The sequence below is a fragment of the Phallusia mammillata genome, chromosome 8, assembly GCF_965637545.1.
Source record: "Phallusia mammillata chromosome 8, kaPhaMamm4.hap1.1, whole genome shotgun sequence".
In the NCBI taxonomy this organism is placed as follows: domain Eukaryota; kingdom Metazoa; phylum Chordata; class Ascidiacea; order Phlebobranchia; family Ascidiidae; genus Phallusia; species Phallusia mammillata.
Genome location: NC_137259.1, coordinates 17,071,494 through 17,090,175, shown reverse-complemented (window position 1 = coordinate 17,090,175; position 18,682 = coordinate 17,071,494). Strand labels below are relative to the sequence as shown.

General features: G+C 36.1%; 2 protein-coding genes and 1 long non-coding RNA gene across 4 annotated transcripts; 2 read left to right on the top strand and 1 right to left on the bottom strand.

The window, feature by feature from the left end:
• Window positions 1–2,632: 2,632 nt before the first annotated feature.
• LOC145205601 (uncharacterized) lies at window positions 2,633–7,702 on the top strand. Its single transcript, XM_080078334.1, has 6 exons — window positions 2,633–2,798; window positions 3,209–3,378; window positions 4,486–4,586; window positions 5,352–5,477; window positions 6,462–7,329; window positions 7,505–7,702. The coding sequence occupies exons 1-6, from the start codon at window positions 2,633–2,635 to the stop codon at window positions 7,700–7,702; spliced, it is 1,629 nt and encodes a 542-aa protein (XP_079934460.1).
• Window positions 7,703–8,265: 563 nt separating this feature from the next.
• On the bottom strand, window positions 8,266–14,324 carry LOC145205600 (uncharacterized). The gene is made up of 11 exons (XM_080078333.1): window positions 14,213–14,324; window positions 13,867–13,909; window positions 12,978–13,443; window positions 12,275–12,424; window positions 11,488–11,620; window positions 11,153–11,213; window positions 10,877–11,029; window positions 10,534–10,665; window positions 10,126–10,285; window positions 9,564–9,634; window positions 8,266–8,604 (listed from the first exon to the last, which is right to left on the bottom strand). The coding sequence occupies exons 1-11, from the start codon at window positions 14,322–14,324 to the stop codon at window positions 8,376–8,378; spliced, it is 1,710 nt and encodes a 569-aa protein (XP_079934459.1). The 3' UTR covers window positions 8,266–8,375.
• Window positions 8,986–16,721, top strand: LOC145204545 (uncharacterized). Of its 2 annotated transcripts, XR_013853499.1 has the most exons (5): window positions 8,986–9,181; window positions 14,291–14,395; window positions 16,091–16,128; window positions 16,246–16,330; window positions 16,656–16,721. It is a non-coding gene; the product is annotated as an uncharacterized LOC145204545 (long non-coding RNA). The 2 variants fall into 2 exon arrangements; XR_013853498.1 differs by lacking the exons at window positions 8,986–9,181; window positions 14,291–14,395 and adding an exon at window positions 15,740–16,030.
• The last annotated feature ends 1,961 nt before the right edge of the window (window positions 16,722–18,682 follow it).

The following is an 18,682-nucleotide window of genomic DNA, read 5'->3' as shown; positions in this document are numbered from 1 at the left end:
TTCAATGATATATAACGAGTAATTTTGTGTAATGGTTCACATACTGGCTAATTTTTGAAAAACTTTAATTTGCCAGTAATTTTTTAGTGTACAATAAAATAAATTTGAGAATCAATTTGTTGTTTGAATATATTTTTGTAAAGCTAAACTTATTAGGTGATTTAATTGTAATATGGGTTCTGTCCACCTCTTGGGGGCGTTTGCAACAAGTTCTGCATTTTTTTATTACTTTAAAACCTAATTAGTATTCAACACAAGTGTATGGCAAGTTTGGTTACATTTTACCAACAAACAACTCACAGGCAATTTGGTCCAACAGTTTTTATAAGACTGCTCTCTAGTTTTGTCACGAAACCCTAAATAAAACGAGTGGGTGAAAGTTCATTTTACTGGTTCGTTAAGGTGTGTTTTGTTACGACCAAATCATTATTTGTTTAGTGTAAATATAGATTAATGTATCAATATTTGACCAGCACTGCACATATTAGCCTACATGCCTCCATGCCATTCAAGCACAAAACGGTTACGGTCAGAAGTTTTCTTTTCTTGGTTTGTTAATGTGTTTGGGAATGACCAAATTATTATTTGGTTGTTTCATGTCTGTCCTCTAAGCCATGATGCGGCCTGGTTACTGCAATTTACTTTAACATATCAGGGATTGGCCAACATTTTACATTGTCGCCTACGTGCATCAATAAAATCCACGCCCAATAAGCAAAAACGGTTAAGGTAATCAGATTTTACAAAGCATTATCTACAATCTACAGAAAGAAAGATTTAGTAGCCAGCTGCACTGATGAGCCCTTACAGGTCGAAACAGTGTGCACTGGATGCCGCTTACTTATCATGCAATAGTCCTAGGGCCTAGGCTGTTATTTTATCTAAGTTATAGATAATGTAACATTATTACTGAACAAGCCCCACAAAATTGAAAATAATATACTATTTACGATTAGGCTTGTTGCTTACAAATTCTAATAAAAAAAAACGGTTAGAGGCATACAGCAGTGAAATAGTATATATTTTTTACATGCCCAGACAACTTTTTAACTTTTTACTTATTTGGATGTTTTATTCACTTCACGTTTTTCGTTGTCACACCAATTGAACATAGCAGCCCGATTTCAGCGCGTTGATTTCGTCATTGCGGGGGATAGCATTATTACGTCACAGTTAGTAAAATAGGTATTCGAATGTACAGGGATAGCGTGGGCAATACTGGAATGTGCTTTGTGACGCATAACGGAAAAGAACTCACTTCATTAAAGTTTTTCTGTTTGTGAAAAAAGTTGCTGTGTCACGTATACAAGGCATATAAAAATTAAAAACGGCTATAGCTGCTTTTGTTGGCAGTAATATTTTGTTTTATAATGAGGTAAAAGTTATTGATTGGAAATATATATACGAACATATACGCAAATTTATAAATGTACAGTTATGGAAAACATATTGCAATTAAACTTAGTCTTTTTTTTACTTTTTCGAATTTAGATGGAAAGTAGTTTTAATTTATTCAAACACCGAATGCAGAAAAAACTGCAAATATATTTAAACACTGTTTTCAAAGTTTCTGAAATTACTTTTCATTAAAAGTTATCATGCAGTTAGAAACGGAACGGGCGTTTTACATAAAAGTTTAATTAAACTTTACAAAAATGCTGCCAAACTCAAGACAGCTCGCAACCGTGCCAGCAACAGCATCAAGTGCGTTTCGGCGACCGATGGAAAATCAATGTGATTGCCTGCTAGAGCCCTTGTACGCGGAACTGCAAGTTTTGTGCTATATAGTGCCAATGTGAATGGTTCAATTTGGTTTCATGAAATTAAGTTAGCAGTAGTAGCGAAAGTTTTAACGACTATTAGTTTTTAGCATACCAGTACAAAAATTATGACCATATATGTCAGAAACACTTGTAATTATTGCATGTACCCAGCAAGTCGACATTTTTTACATAATTGGGCAAATGCTTTCGTTTAGCACTTTCTGCTCTGGAAATTTTCGTGTAATTGATGTTGTTTAACCGAAATCAAAGTTAGTAGCAGTATGCAGTTTAAGTGGTAGCCTATTGGATTTAATTGAATAAGCTTACTACATATTTAGTCCAAAACTGATTTCAATAATTTTGCATAGGTTTTTTTGCTAGTATTAGTAAGATATCTATGTCTGTAAAAATTTATTACAATTGGTTTATGACTTGAATGAAATAGTACAGTATATAGTTAGAGGTGACTTGGGTACAGTTTGTGGTGACTCAGTGCAATTCTGTGCATTATATCACCTGGTTATTACACCAGTTTTGTGCCCACATCATAAATCATGTTAGCATGTGATTAGTTTAGGTGTGTTTGATATACTCACATAAAAATTAACTTAATACGTTTCAATATGTAAAAAAGTACAAGATGATTTGCAACGTGACTAATATCTTGTAAACAATCGGTGTTACTACGAAAATGACGTTATTATTGACAATCATGAAAAAGTGTTTTTTTTTAAAAATGGTTTTTGAAGCTTTAATTTAGTTTTACAAACCCATGTGTTAATTTTAAATCAATAACTTGTTCGTTTCTGCATTTTTTGGTTTAACCCAGATGTTATATTTCATAACCCAGTTTTAAAATTCGTTTAAATATGCTGCATAAAAGTAACTGGACAGAAGTAACTACTGCCCCGTTCCAATCAACGACCAATTCAACTCAAGCGTTGAATGGAGATCCAGGCTTATGTATATTTGCTCAGGAAATTTCACTTGTGTTCAACGTGATTACTTTGATCGTTGGAATAATAATTATAAGTGGTAAGTACAATAATTCTAATAAATGAAAGTGTACAGGATTCAAAACAAAAGAGCAAGATGCCTAAATCAACTGTGTATTAAAACATTACAACTTAAAGCCAAACAGCTGGACCTAACTTTTTAAAATAACACAATAATATTTATAAGCGAACTGAACTGACTAAGCACATTTGAAATAAATCAAAGTTGCCTCCTAAAGTAGAAAAAAATCAAATAAATATGATTTAACAGACTTGCAATAAAAACAGGCAGTTCGACGGCAGATTTATTGCGAGCACAGCGCTAAAGATAAGGGAACAACAATCAAACAAACAAACAAAAAGACTTGATAAAAAAGTGTTAATTCCCAAAATCACAAAACCGATACGTGGCCAGGTTGTGCTCAATTAACTGTTTGAATTTTCTTTTAGGAAATATATTGGTGATTGCTGTTGTCCTTCGCTATCCCGCAAAAAAGTTTACTCCACTATATTGGTTTCTGGTGCATCTTGCAGTTGCAGACCTTAGTATCGGTTTGACCGTGTTCTTCTGGTATGGAATCGCCGAGATTTTACAGTTACCAGTCACTCTAACTGTGAAGGTACGTTTTAGTTAACTCTGCTGCAATGCTTTGCTTAATATTTGTTAAGTGTGACAGTTTTTATTTGTAAAGTAAACTTTGCGTGAATTTTCTTGCTAAGGGGCAAAACGGGGTACATTGTAAACCCATTGAATGACTTCTAAACAAAAGCAAAGCACAAAAAAATTATACATTGCGCGGAATTTACTACATTTGTATGCTGCCTAAATAGTATTGAATTTTCAATCGTATTCAAGTTTAAAAAGTCTTGAAAGGGATGAAACCTGCAAAAAATATACTTACATCATTTATATGGTGTTGAATTGCTATAAAAGTATGTCAGTTTTCCAAACAAGCACGTCATATCTCTGTAGTAAAGGTAGCAGGAAACTATAGACAATGCGTGGGAACTAAAAAGTGGAAAACACGCATTTACGTAGAATTATGCATGAAACAAGTAATACGTCATTGACAAAATCCCGCTGTGTTTCTATATATAAAGGTGTTTCCCCAAGGTTTGTCATAATATATATTTTGGGTTAAACAGTTTGTAACGTTTCGATTTTTACTCACTAAGCATTGTAACGTAACCTATTTGCATTGACAAATTACATTTATTTCTTTTTGCTCAATGTTGGTGTATTGTTACCTTACACAACTTTTTTTATAGTATAGCAGTAGCAAATTATGGTGCCCTATGGTATCTGCTTCAACGAGACAATCTTTGCAAGGACGTGAAAAGACATTGGGGGACGTTAAAAGTTTTTCGAACCTTTAATTTTTGACTTAAACGGGCTTCATTTTGGCCTGACTTTACTGTCGGCATTATTTGTGCCGCAATTTTATCAGTATTAGAACCTAATTGGGGCTTTATAAGATTAGGTTCAGGCCTTATGGGCCCACATACAACACATATGGGCCCACATACAACACATATGGGCCACCATACAACACATAAAATGGGCCCACAACAATTCTGTTGAAAACACGCATAGAAACGAATAATCAAAAGCAAAACAGTTTGCAGCAGTGAAATTTACTTGTTTTCAAGAGATTCTACTTGTAGATGTGTAATACCTCCTATTTGTAGACATGTAATCATAAATGACTCAACATAATTTTGTTTAGGTTTTTCTGTACGGGATAAGCATTGTGGCAGTAATGGCATCGTTCCAAGGATTAATGATGATTGCATTTGACCGTTACATGTTAATTCTCCACACTGTAAGGTAAGCACCACTGGATATCTAGTATGTTAGTGTTTTAGTTTTGTGATGTAATAAACTACAAGTCTTAAACATTATACAAATTAACTTATTCACTGTGCTCGTGTTGAAAATCGCCGGGCTAAAGTGTAATGATCAAAATTTTGTCAAATCTAAATCTTTCTTTCTAATCTTTCTTGAATTTTGTCAAATATTTACTATGTTAGTTTTAATGGGTATAATAGCCTTTTTATGACCTATAATTGGCCGCTGTAGCCAGTTTACATAAAGTTTTGTTGATCATTTCACGTTTGGCTGCTTCACGCAATCACATGTGATAGATACTGGCCACGTTTCCTTAAGCTTCTGGCGTTGACATTTTAGTCACAAGATTTTGTGTAAAATGGGGTTGGTCGGACCGAAAGTGCAAAATTGGGCTGTTGTCTCCCTAAAAAGGGTCAAACGTGTCTTTTTAAATCCCTGAAACAAACAACAAAATTCGAACTGCTAAATAAATTGCTGACCCTATAAAAATGAGTTTTGTTTTCATTTATGCAATAGTTCAACTTAATTGTATAAAAGTTAGGTTTAAAAATCTATCAGAACAAAATTGGTAAATTAAATTCTTGATTGTATCAATTAAATGCAGAACTGTTTTACCTAGCTTAACATAAAAGATAATGGTTGATTCCATTTTCCAAATTCGGACTTTTATACTATCAGCGCCGGTGTAGATATTAACTATAAAGAACACTAGACCAATATCTGTTAAAATCCGTTGTTTCGCAGATACAAATCGGTGATCACAAAACGACGAACCATTGCTGCAATTGTTTTCATGTGGGTTTTTCCCACAATTATCCAAGTTCTTGCACCAATGACAGGATGGTCATGTGTTGATCTATGCGACTGCAGGTATGAAAAACTAAAAAGACGGTCCACAGGTTACATAAAACAAATACAGCATATCGCCCAATCTTTTTATCATTACTGATTACCAGTAGATATGTATGGAATTAATAGTTTATTTTTCTTCTGTGCAAAGTATCTCTTTCAACCAAAAATAAAAAAGGGACAGGAATTTTGGTACTATAACCTAACCTATTCAGGAACGTAATTCAATTTTAAATCTTATCAAGGTAAAAACACGTTTTTTCCCGTGATAAACTTTTTGAAACGTGCTCTAATAATGTATATGAACACATATTGGCAACTTGCTTGTTATGTAACATTTTATGCAACGCGCAATTTCTTAGAATTTGATTTCCGGGTGTTTGTGCCAAAATGGTTCTTTTGAAATCCCCCAAGTATTAGCAACACATTCTTAGAGTTTAATAAAATTTCCAAGTGGAGTTTGATCCCAATTTCCCCCGAGTCAGTTAGATGAAATGACTTAGCGTTTTATTTTAAATGCGGTGTTGTCAACGCACGATAAACCGAAAAAGGAAATTGTTTTTGAGTTTCAATTAATTAACTTCTATTTCTTCTTTGTCTTGTGTGCAAAAACTCTTGCGTTATTCAGTCAGTTAAACGGAAGTGATTGCTATACCGTTTATAAACTTTGGTTTACTATTAAGAAACTACCATGTGGATAAATCCTGTGAAGCATAAACTATTGCAAAACATAGTACTTTATATGTGTTACTGTAATGTACAAAGCAAAAAATGTTAATTAAAAAATAAATTTGCTAAATTAACTAAAATAATTATTTGGCAACAAACAAAAACTCAATCTTTTTTCGATGCCCTATTGTCTGAGAGAAAAATGGGTATTATTTGCCAAGAAAATTTGACATAGATTGTGCAATGTCATAGTATTTATGCTTATAGATGTTTACCACTATTTGGAATAAAGACTTATGCAGTAATTTTTAAACAAAGCGTTTATTGTAATTCTAGAATCCACAACATCCGCCCGGATGACAAATACTGCTTCCATCCCTCTTGCTCCCAGATGCTCCCTCCAGTGAAAAAACTCCAGTTGTTTTTAGCCAGTCTCATCTCTTGTATTGCATTTGTTGTCACCGTCGCCCTTTACGCGGTCATGTTCTACGGAATTCACAAACAGTCCAAGAGAATGAGAAGCTCATTGGCCAGCAGCCGGAAATCATCATCTAGTGGAAGTCAGAATAACACTGTACTTACACCTACTACTCCAAGAGCAATGTCGCCGAATGTTGAAGGCGACACGCGACAAGCTGTAACTCCGTGTCGCGCGGCACCAGCAGCTGGATGGCGTGACAAGAAAAGCGACTCGCGGCATGTGTTTAAATTCGACGCTTTTAGCAACAGTTTAAGCCAGGAAAATTCCAATTCTGACGATGCCCCGCCAACTGAGAGCTCAAGCACTTCTGGAGATTTGGCCCCAACTTCTAACCCTAAACCTCCCCCGCCCACTCCAAAGACCCCAGGATTTAGTAACCCTGTTTTCTATCGTGCAAACGAACCCCCTACACCTACAACTCCACGTCCAAACATTTTAGATATCCCCAAAGCTAAACTCAGACCTAAAAAGCTGAATCTAAAGCAAAGTTCATCTAAACGCCGATCTATAACCCAAAACGTTATCAGCACTTTGCGAGGGTTATCAAGCAGAAAAAACAAACGAAACAGCGCCAACAGGCGGCGAGATGTACGGGTAATGAGGTCTATGTTCATAATTATGACCGTTTTTGTGGTGACAACTTGTCCACTTATGATGTTTATTCTTTATACATTTGTCAACAACGATCGGGAATTGAAAGAAATATTCAACGTTCTTTTGCAGGTACGGATAAAATGTAACAACACTTGTACTGCGACGGTAAAAGTGCATGCTGCAAGTACATCTTGAAAACAAAATGTCCAAAAATTAACAGTTTTGTAATTTTTTCTATTAAAAAACGGCCAATATGAATTGTATTGCTGCATGACTAAAACATCAACCTTATTTCTTTATGCAGATTACCACCCTTAATTCCCTTTTGAACCCATTCCTGTATTTCTCGCGAATTCCAGCGATGCGAAACAAGCTGAAAACGCTCCTGAACGCCCCCTACTGGCGCAACCAGTGGCGCGAAAGAGTGAGAAAACAAAGACCGAAATCCCCAAGACCTCCTCGGGAGCCGAGTGAAAGTTGGGAAAGTGGACAATCAGATTAAAGAGTATCTGTGCCTTGTGCAGTATTGCCCTGCAAGTCTTCGAAACAGACTTTGTAAATACGTTTAAAGAACCTACGAACGGTACTGAAACGTTGTTTAAAGGTTCTATTCAAATAAGGTCTGCGCATAGCATACTTATTTAAAACATATAAACAGTTAATGTTTTTTTGGCTTCACAACATTAGATTGGACATGAGAGTATGATTAGTTTTATCTGGCGTTTAAAATGGTTATGCAGTTTATTCTATTGCTTGACAATGACTGGAATACTCACAGTTAAACCAAAGCACCTTAATTGGTGCGTTTCTGCAATCTTGGTTGTAACTTTTGACACATGTGATGTAATTATATTTCAACGTCTAATTCGGCGAACTGCTCTTGTATTGTGTTTTGTTTTACAATTTTTAGTTGTCGTCTTCACTAATTTGTATTTACTACAATTACACTGAACGCAAAAACTAATGTGCTGTTTAGTGTATAAAAGCAAATTGTACAACCTATAAGTGCACAAAGTGGTTTATTTATTACAAATTAACGATTATAAATCACTCATAAAAAGCCGTTGCAATGCCTGAGAGTTCACAGTGAGTTATTATTTACATACAAAAGCAAAAGAAATTCCTTCAAAAAAATCAGTCATCTTTAAATTCCAAAACTCTTAAAACAAGAAACATTATCGAGGACTTTGACTTCTTTTCGATGCATTGGAACTCGGTCTTATACTGGATGAGCTTGAGTGTGGACGTCCGGAAGTGCTGATCATAGATCCGGACCTAGAAATGGGTGCTACAAATTTTTGGTCGTATTGGTCTCTTCCTTTGTAACCGTTCACATAACCGAACTGGGCGTCGATATATTCGAATTTCTCGTCAATTCCAAGTCCTTTGCCGTCTTCATCAAACCTGTTTACCACAAATTGACCTTTGTGTTAACTCAGACATCAAGTTAAACAACAGACATATTATGACAGAACAATATGCGTAAAAATCGCGCCATGGTTTAACCCAGAGTAACCTGGGGTTATTAATTGTTGTGGTGTAACTTTACAAATGTTTATTTTTTGTCTATTGGAGGTTCTTCTAACCATTTGTACATTTCTTGATGTGCTAACAGACGACAGTAACCACAATTAGCTTGTGACGCTTTTTAAGGATGGAAATAAGAAAATGGATGAAAGTAAGGAAAAATGAACGGATTTAATAGATATCATAGCTTTTCCAGGGCTCCAAAACTTGCTGTTTTGGAAACCAGATTTAAGTGAACTAGTTAATTAAATGTTTCTGTGGCGTTTTGTGCCTTGTAGTTGCCACGCCGGACATGCCCGAAGTTTTTGTGCTTCAAGCAAAACCCGCCTGCTGACATGAACAGGCTGCAAACGCAGTCAGTCACCATTGTATCTGAAGGATTTGTTAAAATGACAAGCCAGCAAAAAGTTCCGAAGATTGAATAAACTAATTGGCAACTACACTAAGCAAAGAGGTGAGCTATTCTATTCTGGTTCATCCTTATACATAAGCATACTTAAAAAAATAGCCGTTTGTGCATATTAGTTTAACTTTTTAATGATTTTACATTGTTCACAGAACACATATGTCTGTTGATGTTTGTTTATGCATGCATATGACCAAAGTCTTTGACTATTATTAGTTAGGTAGAAATAGTTATATTTTTCATGATGTGTTGATGGTCTGCTTTGGGGTTTAACCTGGCAATATTACTGACCAAAAAGCTAAAAACTAAGACTTGCTTTCATAGTTCAATGTATAAGCATGTATAGGTATGATCTGAATTAGGTTAGAACTTGAAGCATTTGTTGAAAAGTGTTATGTTTTTGAAATGTACGAAGTGTATTTGAACTTACCTCATTTTGTGAGCGGCTGGATACAAATTGTGATCAGTCATTCTGTCCACATTGCCAGTGCGCGAAACACCCTAAAAACAAACGTTTTTTTGCCATAGGCGTCACAAAATCAATTAGGCAACAGCAACAATGTGCATGTATGGCACCGTATTTATTAGATTGTAAGTCGCGGCTTATAAAGTTTTTACCCTACCGTTGGTACGGCTTGCAATCCAGGCCGGCTTTTATATCGAAGGCGGCTTACATTTTTATGTCATACTGATATTATTGCTTTTGTTTTATTTCTCGTTTTCTAAATTCTTTTGCATCTTAACCAACTACGCTCTGCTGCCTACGAATATTTGGGTGACTAACAATTGTTGAAAAATAGTTGCACTACGTAGCAACCATAAAGAAAGGCTTTTAAACAATAGTACCTTACGTCACAAAATACGGCTTACATGATATTTATCGACATTTAGGGCAAAAGTTTGTTTATTTGTTATGTAAAACTTGTCCATGCATAGTTTAGAGTAGGGGACGTGCACACGAACAAAAATTTAACACAGTGATATAAACTTACCGTTACGCCAACCAGCTCCGGAGCTTTCCCTATTACATTCTTGTAAACCACCTCCCGTCTTGATTTTTCGTCTTTCACTCGTTTGACCAACCGACGATCTGCTATCTCATTCAGACAATTGAGAAACATTTCAAACGTAATCAAGCGTTCGCCTTTTTGCCTACGTGAAAAAAATATCAAAGTGTTTGTTTGTACAGCATTCTCTTATCCTAAAAAGTTACAAAGTGGATAACGACCATAAACAAGCTATTATACCACATCGGATGATTAAACCACATTTTTGATGTGTTTCATTTGTTTGGTGCATTTGGGATTTGTGTAAGTTAGAACAGTGGTTTAAAGACTTATTTAATCAAGGTCAAACCCCTAATTTTTTTTACTACAAACAAAGCACAAATGACGTCATACTTGTGACGTGAAAAAATGACGTCTATGTCGCCAACCAGAACAGTCCGATTGTCAACAAAATCGCAATCCCGGCAAAGTTTCGCCCAGTTCTTGTTATTCATCTCCTTTCCTTCGCTGTTCACTTCACCGTACCTATAACGTAACAAAAGCTGCGTCATATTGACGTCATGACGTCATCAGTTGTTTATATAAAATTAAATTGAACCAAAATTGGACTTGCCAGTAATTGAAGCCTGTTTATTCGTGACGTCATTTTGTTGTATATTAGTGACGTCACGTATTTGAATGGTATGAAAATGTAACGCGTAAGTAGCGTCATTCTTGTCATGTGTGATGCTGTTACCTGGCGAATCGGTAGAAGGCGTTTTCCAGTGTTTCTATGATCGGGTCCGGTTTGGGTTTTTCTTTTTCCGGTTGCTCGACGCTAGAGGGCGGTCTAGGGGACGGAGATCTTTTCGGTCGCTTCGGTTTTTCATCAATGTTTTCGGTCACAATTCTAAAGCGCAGTGCAAGTCGCGATTGCATTTTGTTGCAAGACAATGAATATTACTTGCAGTAATTAGTTATTTCCTTGAGAAACATATTTTAGTCAAATGGTAACTTTTGAGCTTCTACTTACGTCGGTAAACGTTTTGGCTTTTCTGACTGTGTAGCAATATTGTTTCTTGATGTGGGTCGGCCTGTTATATTGAGAAATTGTGTGAATTTTTGTAAAAAATCAATTTTGGGTTTATACAATACTTTGTATTAATCTGAGCAAAAAAATTATAGCCAGTATATTTGTGTAAAACATCTACGTTTCGACAAGTGCTATTGTCATCATCAGGTCGTCAGAATTAAAAGCAACAAATAACATGCAACTAGGTGCCGCACAACGGTAAAAAAAGATTAAAACCGTGAATAGTGTACCTAACTTTTGTATTAAGTTTTTGACAATATGTGAGCTCGACTTACTTTCATCAGTTCCAACAGCCATCGAAGACATAGTTTTTCTCTTCGACTTTTTATTCTTTCTTGTGTTACTCTGAGTGCTGACGTTGGATCTTTTGGCGTCATCGTTGTCAGTGCCAACGCACACATCGACCATCTAAAGTTCAAACGAGTTTAAAATCACATAATATAACGTTTTTTTGGTTCGAATTTTTGGTACAGTATTGACAATCTTTCATTTAATAAATGAAGTAAAGTGGAACAGGTTGGCTTTAATTGCTTGTCGAAAATGGGACAATGCGTTTTAATGACTTCAGTACATCAATTCTTTCTATGTTGTGTGTACATACAAGCTTCCTGTGTACTTTAAAAGCCACTGTGAGCAAACTTGGATGTACACTGTTGTGTGGTAATTTTGCTCTCGTTTTAGGGCCGGGTTCGGCTTTAGATAAAATGAAAAATAAAACGTGTTTGATTCGGACCAGACTTTACATTCCCTCATTTGTGCGGCAATTTTACCAACTTTCGGGCATAAGACGGACTTTGTTCAAACAAAATCGGTTTAGGGCTTGTGCTTCCATGTTAGGGTCAGGCTGGGCACTTTTTTAAGCATCCTCACCACTCTCTTATGCACAATCTAGATTTTCTTGTCAACTGATAATTCCGACGTGGTGTGCTATTTCGAAAGCTCAAAACTCAGAGAAACATTTAATTCGAATATCTATAAGTTGTGTAAAATTAAAGTCGTATCCCAAACGCAAAAAAATCTCAGTTAAAAGATTCCCAACCAATGTAAGACATATCTCTCTACCTGAACTTGTTGTTGGTCTTGTATCGCATCAACACCCACGTCAGCGGTTCCCACACCAACACCGACGCTGATGCTCAGGTGTTCGTCATTGTTTGTTTGAGTCTCGTTTGTCACTGTGCGCAATATTATCAAGTCATAAATTGTGGAGTTTTATGACGGGCTACGTAAAGTTCAACTTCGAAACAAACTTTGCTCGCTATGGTTTATCACGTGTGCTGACGGAAATAGAGCTGTATTTACAACCTGCCCCGGACGAGCAGTTTATGATGTAGTTACAACCCTTATGGGTTACATGTAATTTGGTTGACATTCTGAAAAGGCCTAAAAATGAAACTAATTATATGGTTCAGTGAAGCGCAGGAGTGCAGAAGGGTTCACCGAACACAAGAAAACGTAAAAGTCGGTTGCAGTGTGGTTATGATTACACACCACCGTTTTGATACACTTTTGTTTTTAGAATTTTTTTATTACATTTGCGTCTTTAAAGGCAAACTTTTCATTTGGTCTCTGTAAATCGGCCCAAGTTACTCTTAACAGTTACATCAGACACAAACGTACATATCATTCAGCATGGGGGTTAAGGGTTCATTAGAGCGGGAAAGTTAAAGACCACTGGTCTAGTGTACAAAAAGTTTCGGCTTCGGCTTAATCGAAAATACGACAATATAAAAAGGTGATTATTTAACAATTCCTCACCATTTACTGTCGGTAAAGTTGAATGTGGTAGCGTAAAGTTTAATGGTTCCACATGACTGGTGTTCGTTGGCGACTGTTCCGATTCCGAATCTAGATCCGAATCAAAATCTCCCCCAACACCGGTAGTTACTTTGGCGGACCGCATCGCAAACGGACTTGGAATATTCCGTCTTTGCAACGTCGGGGTCACCAATGGTGAATACCTGGTCACTGTAGGAGATGAACGTTGTGTAACATAATCCAAAGCGCTGCGGTTTGTCAAAGGCGACCCTGATGATCCGGACTGAAAGGGTGATACATATGCTTTTGGTGTATTGGGATTTGAGTTTTTTCCTGAAAACGCTTGACTTGATGTGTTTGGTGTTTTGTAACCGGAATAGGTGGGAAATATAAGGGTTGACTGGTTTGCTGAATTGTTTTGGTTGTCGAAGGTGTTCACTGTTTCAGTTTCACGTATGGAGAAATCTTTTTCGCTGTAGACATGAAATAATAGGATTTGATTGGATAAATCAGTTTTGTCAGCATAAGGGCAGGTACAGGACATGACGTTCGAACATTGACAAACACAAAGTTTACATGGAAACAATGAGAATGGCGCCACAAATGAAGACAATCATTTGAATTATGACGTAAATTATTCGTTTCTCCTATTACACACTACAAAGAACATGTACTATTCAAATAGTATCTCCAAGATGCGAAAAAAACATATCGACTAAAGGTTTATGGCCTATGTTGACAATGCCCATTTGGTTTTCAACATAAATGATGCTATATTTGCACTTCACAATAGCGTTTTTAACAGTAAACAAACTAACGCACTGTTGGCATGTGGAAAAATATAGATTTTATCAGTCGATTTTACGACCACACAAAGCTTTTCAATGGTTGTTTACCTTTCTACCACGTTGGGTGGATCCAAGTGTCCTGTGTGCTCACCTACAGAGATAATACAAGATTGTTTGTCATCTTATCAGTAGAAACTATCTCCTAAACTTTAAACCTACTTTAAACCTATTGTCTAAAACCTGGTTCAAAATGCCAAATGAACCTTTGCTAAAACATCTTTTTACAAACGCATAGTTATCTGCATTTCCAATTAAGTATACGCTCAATTTTTAAACTTAAACACAGTCTTACAAAAGTAATAACTTATTTATGTAGTTATGTTTCTTCTTGAGTCTATACCCGAGCCGGTAACATTTTTGTCGTTATGCAATTGTTTGTGAAAGAAGTGATTACCCGTTGTTTTGCCAACTACTTCTGTTGCTACAAATCCATTGCTTTCCTTTACACCGCCATGTGTTGTGTCTTTTACAGCCACAACGCTCTTTTTGGAACAACAAACCCCCATGACCTATAACCTATGCAAGCTGTTATGTTTGGAAGATTTATTGATGACAATTACCTTTCTGCAATAAAGAGGTAGGTAATGTGATACGTCTTATTAACATAAGATAGCCCATGATTATAAAGGAGGTTAAATTAACCAAACAATATTATCTTTAATTGATACATCGACTGTTTGCCAACTCAATTGAAATGGTAATCACGTTAGGCTGCAAAAATTCTTGGTTTAAACAAAAATGTTTAAAATAACTAAGAAATTTAACAGTCGGAATAATAATTAGGGGGTACATTGGTTGTAACTTGTGTCTTTTCCTAGCGCTAAACTATGCCCTGAAAGAACTGTATTATATCTGCCAATGCAAACTTTTCTACCAATCACAATAAACAAACAAACAAATATGTATTCTAACTGACGTACACACATTGCAAAAACTTTTTGTAAGCTTCCTGCCGATTTAACCTAAAATTCTCGGTAATACCTAGCGAAGTATAAAATTCCGGCGGTCATTGAAGAAGCGCGGCAAAATAATATCGACCAAGTCGTGAATCAGTGCGTTCCAGAATACTGCGGCAAACAAACGCCTGTGTGACGTCACACTTAAAGGACGCCGTTTGTTGGTTGGTGGCAACCATTGCGTCATATCGCCAATATTTGGCCTCATTAAAGTGCTTTGGAGAATCACATCACATAAAAGCGGTTGTTTTTTTTCATAATGATCCTTTTCTAAATTATAGTTTTCAAGTCGATTTTGCAAACATAGGAAATGGATTATTTATGACGTTTATGACGCTACAATGACATTTGTCAAAAGAGAATGCGTTTTATGACTATTTTTGATGCGTTCATTTGTTTGTGGGAAGTGGAAATATAACTTTAGTGCGGAATTGATCACTGCGTCAGTTGACATAATATAGGTGTTCTTTATATCAGTGGTCAGCAACCGGCGGACCGCGACGAGAAGTTCGTTACCGGGCCGTATAGTTTTTAGGCATATACTTATAATTTTCTCGTGCATCCCGGGGATGATAAATTAATTTAGGCGTTTTTCTTGCTGAATATTAGAAGTTTTTTTAAAAGCCGGTCCGCGATAAAAAAATCTCACTTTCAAAAACGGTCCGCAGTGCAAAAAAGGTTGCCGACCCCTGCCTTATATGATCTGATGCTTTGGATATAGTTGACCAAAAGTTTGCTGTTTTTTGGGAAATTCTAAAACGTGACTGAAGCTGCAAAATCTATGAACATTGAACATAACTTATAATGGAAGGATCTCCCAGGGTTTTTCTGTATTGTTTGTTCGTGCTTTTGAATTGATATAATGTGGAAGTTTACGTAAAAAAGCAAGACCATTCAGATGACGGGATGTTATCCTAATTGAATTGAATTGAAAAATTTTCACAAGCAGAGCTGAAGGACAAATAAAAAATATTGGAAATTTTTTTCAATTGTCTGGAAAAAAAATTTTTGACGTTGACCTTAAGTTATGAGGAATTCAAAAGGAAGACTAAACATTGTGGTGCTACATAAGCGTTCCCACAGTCCGCTAACTATCAGCAAGTACAACTGTCGTCAACTACATCTACTATAGTCGTTTTCATCAACATTGTCAGTATGAACAAGCTGTACATAAGCTTACTAGTGGTGGCAACTTTGTTCTTGTCCGGCACAGAAGCTGGTTGGGGAAGTCATTTGGGTAGTTTTGTTCATAGCGCGTAAGTAAAAAGAAAACCTTGCTTGAATAAGATTTTTGTCTGAATTTAATACTTTTGCAGGTTAACAGGCGACGAATTACAAAGGGCCGGCCTGAATCGTAAGTAGATTTCTTTGAATAAATCAAAACCTTTTCCGGTAAAAAGCACATGTGTTTACTAAATAATAATTTTGATGTTTAAAGAATGTTTACTAAACGTACCACTTTGATCTGTAGCTATATTGGACGAAAAAATGCAAAAAGCGATGATTTTTGACATGTTGCTGGACGAGCTGTACAAACGTAACATGTAAAATGCTTGGTATGTCTTTTGATTTACTTTCTTTTTTCAGGAAAGCTTTATCGGGACTAAGTTGTGTATTTTTCAAAAAAACGACCCCAAAAGCAATTCCAAACAAATATTTTATTTGTGCAAATGAGTTTTTTGGTTGATTGTGAAAACACTGGTTTTATTAATGAATTATTTTAACATAGTCTACTTTGCCAAGTCTGGCACCAGTAATTTTTGTATAAAGGTGTTGGCGTTTGTAACTTTTTCCCTCAAAATTCCGATGTAAATTAAGCACATCCGCTGCAAAGTATCACTTTAAATGTAAACTATTGCTTAAACACTCGCTTATTTCTAGTTTCAGCAAAAATGGAATCGAAAACCGGAATCATGAACAGTATTTTCGTTTTCCACATTGCACGGAATAAATTCAGATAACAGCTATATTGTTGTGATTTTTCATTAGTTAACGGTTTAGGCCAGGGGTGCACGCACCCCCAAGGGGTGCGAGAACTGTTCCTAGGGGGTGCGGGGATGCTGAATCATTAAGTTTGGTTAGGTCTATTCAGTATAAATACAACAATCCAGGGGGTGCAAAAACTGGTTGGTGATTTGAAATAGGTGCAGCAAGGAAAAAGGTCAATAACCACTAGGCAGAAGAGCAAAACGTCAAAACAATCAATAAGCGTGGTAGTAAAAAAATGAACAAAATAACTTGAAGTGATAACATCCTGTTATCTGAATGGTCTTGCTTTTCAACGTAAATCCCCCAATAGATCAGTTCTGCAAAGATAATCACGAACACCCAATAGAGCAGTGGTTCCCAATCTTTTTGTCCTTAAACCTCAACGAAGTTTACGCTGAAAACCAAGACCACTTAGATCAGGGGTCGGCAATCTTTTTTGCACTGCGGACCGGTTATAAACCTAAAATTTTATCACAGACCGGCCTTCAAAAAAACTACAAATATTTAGCAATAAAAACGCAAAAATAGTGTTTCATCCCTGGAAGTACAATCAAAATATTAAAAGTATTCAACTTGAAAAAGTATACAGCCCGGTAGCAAACTCTTCGCGGACCGGCACACTAACAATGGTGAACGCTTGTGAACAAATCTTAATTAAGACGTTTGTGTACATCGGAGGTGTATAAGCGACCCGACCTGAATTGTTTGACAAAAATATTAGGCCCAAAAGGTTGGTAAAATTTCGGCACAAATAATGCAGAGTGTGAAGTCAGGCCCGAATCAAGTTCGTTTTATTTACACTTCAGACAAAACCTGACCCGAAATAACCGACCCCACTAACTCTGTTTTGCTTAATTCGGGCTATCTTCAAATTGTTTAGCCCATTTTATTGACTACCGGACTTACTGGTTCTTTCAACATCTTTGATTTGTGAACGTAAACACAACAACAATGTAGCTGCAATCTGAATTTATTCCGTTGATTGTGGAAAACGAAAACAACTATTTACAATTCCGATTTTCGATTCCAATATTGCTGAAACTAGAAACAATCGAGTATATTTAAAAGTAAGTATTAGTTCTATATTGACAAAAGTTGGTTGTTCGCATTTCAGAGGCGTTTATTTAAAACACACCAAACTGCGCTCAACTAAAACGTGATTCACAAACCATGTGTTCAGTGGTGGGATTCAGCCAGTTCGCACCGGTTCTATACAGAACCGTCTCACGAAATTTTATGAGATCAGCGAACCGGTTTGCATTACTCGTTACTGTCAATGGACTTTTTGTAAAAGAACCGGCTGAAAAATATGACTTTTGTGATAGAACCGACTGACAAAAAATCCCCCACCACTGCGTGTTGTTAAATATTTCAACCTATATGTTAAAACATGAACATGCTATGTTAAGTATTTCAAAGATCAAAATATTTTTTCAGTTTTAACTACTACCTGAAAAAGGAAATTAAATCAATAGACTTACCAAGAAATTTACGTGGTACGTTTGTACAGCTCGTCCAGTAACATGTCAAAAATCATCGCTTTTTGCATTGCTTCGTCCATTATAGCTACAGATGAAACACAGATTGTATTTTTTTTTCACCCAATGTTGTGTTTAGTGAACAATTTTTTAACTTCACTAATAATAGTCTTTACTTCAATAAAACAAATCGACTTACGATACATTTCATCTGATTTTCCTGACTCGCTGCCACCGCTTCCACCTTGCCTGAAAAAGTTAACAAAATCCACGAAAATCTTATTTTACAAATCTAATTTCATTCGATTTTTTTCTCTTTTTATTTCAAGCATAATTAAATCCATAACCAGCTGTTCTAAAATCTTTCATTTCAGAACAAATTTCTACTTACTTGCCATTTCTCAGTCTGCTAAAAAATCCCGCTTCTGTACTGGACAAAAA

What these genes read in the sequence shown, in the direction of transcription:
- LOC145205601 (XM_080078334.1), top strand. Translation starts at nt 2,633, where the DNA reads ATGCTGCATAAAAGTAACTGGACAGAAGTAACTACTGCCCCGTTCCAA. An exon ending in TGGAATAATAATTATAAGTG is followed by an intron (nt 2,799 to 3,208) that starts GTAAGTACAATA and finishes ATTTTCTTTTAG; the next exon opens with GAAATATATTGGTGATTGCT. An exon ending in TTAATTCTCCACACTGTAAG is followed by an intron (nt 4,587 to 5,351) that starts GTAAGCACCACT and finishes GTTGTTTCGCAG; the next exon opens with ATACAAATCGGTGATCACAA.
- LOC145205600 (XM_080078333.1), bottom strand. Translation starts at nt 14,324, where the DNA reads ATGGGGGTTTGTTGTTCCAAAAAGAGCGTTGTGGCTGTAAAAGACACA. An exon ending in GTCATTTTTTCACGTCACAA is followed by an intron (nt 10,286 to 10,533) that starts GTATGACGTCAT and finishes TTTTTCACGTAG; the next exon opens with GCAAAAAGGCGAACGCTTGA. An exon ending in CGGAGCTGGTTGGCGTAACG is followed by an intron (nt 9,635 to 10,125) that starts GTAAGTTTATAT and finishes GTTTGTTTTTAG; the next exon opens with GGTGTTTCGCGCACTGGCAA.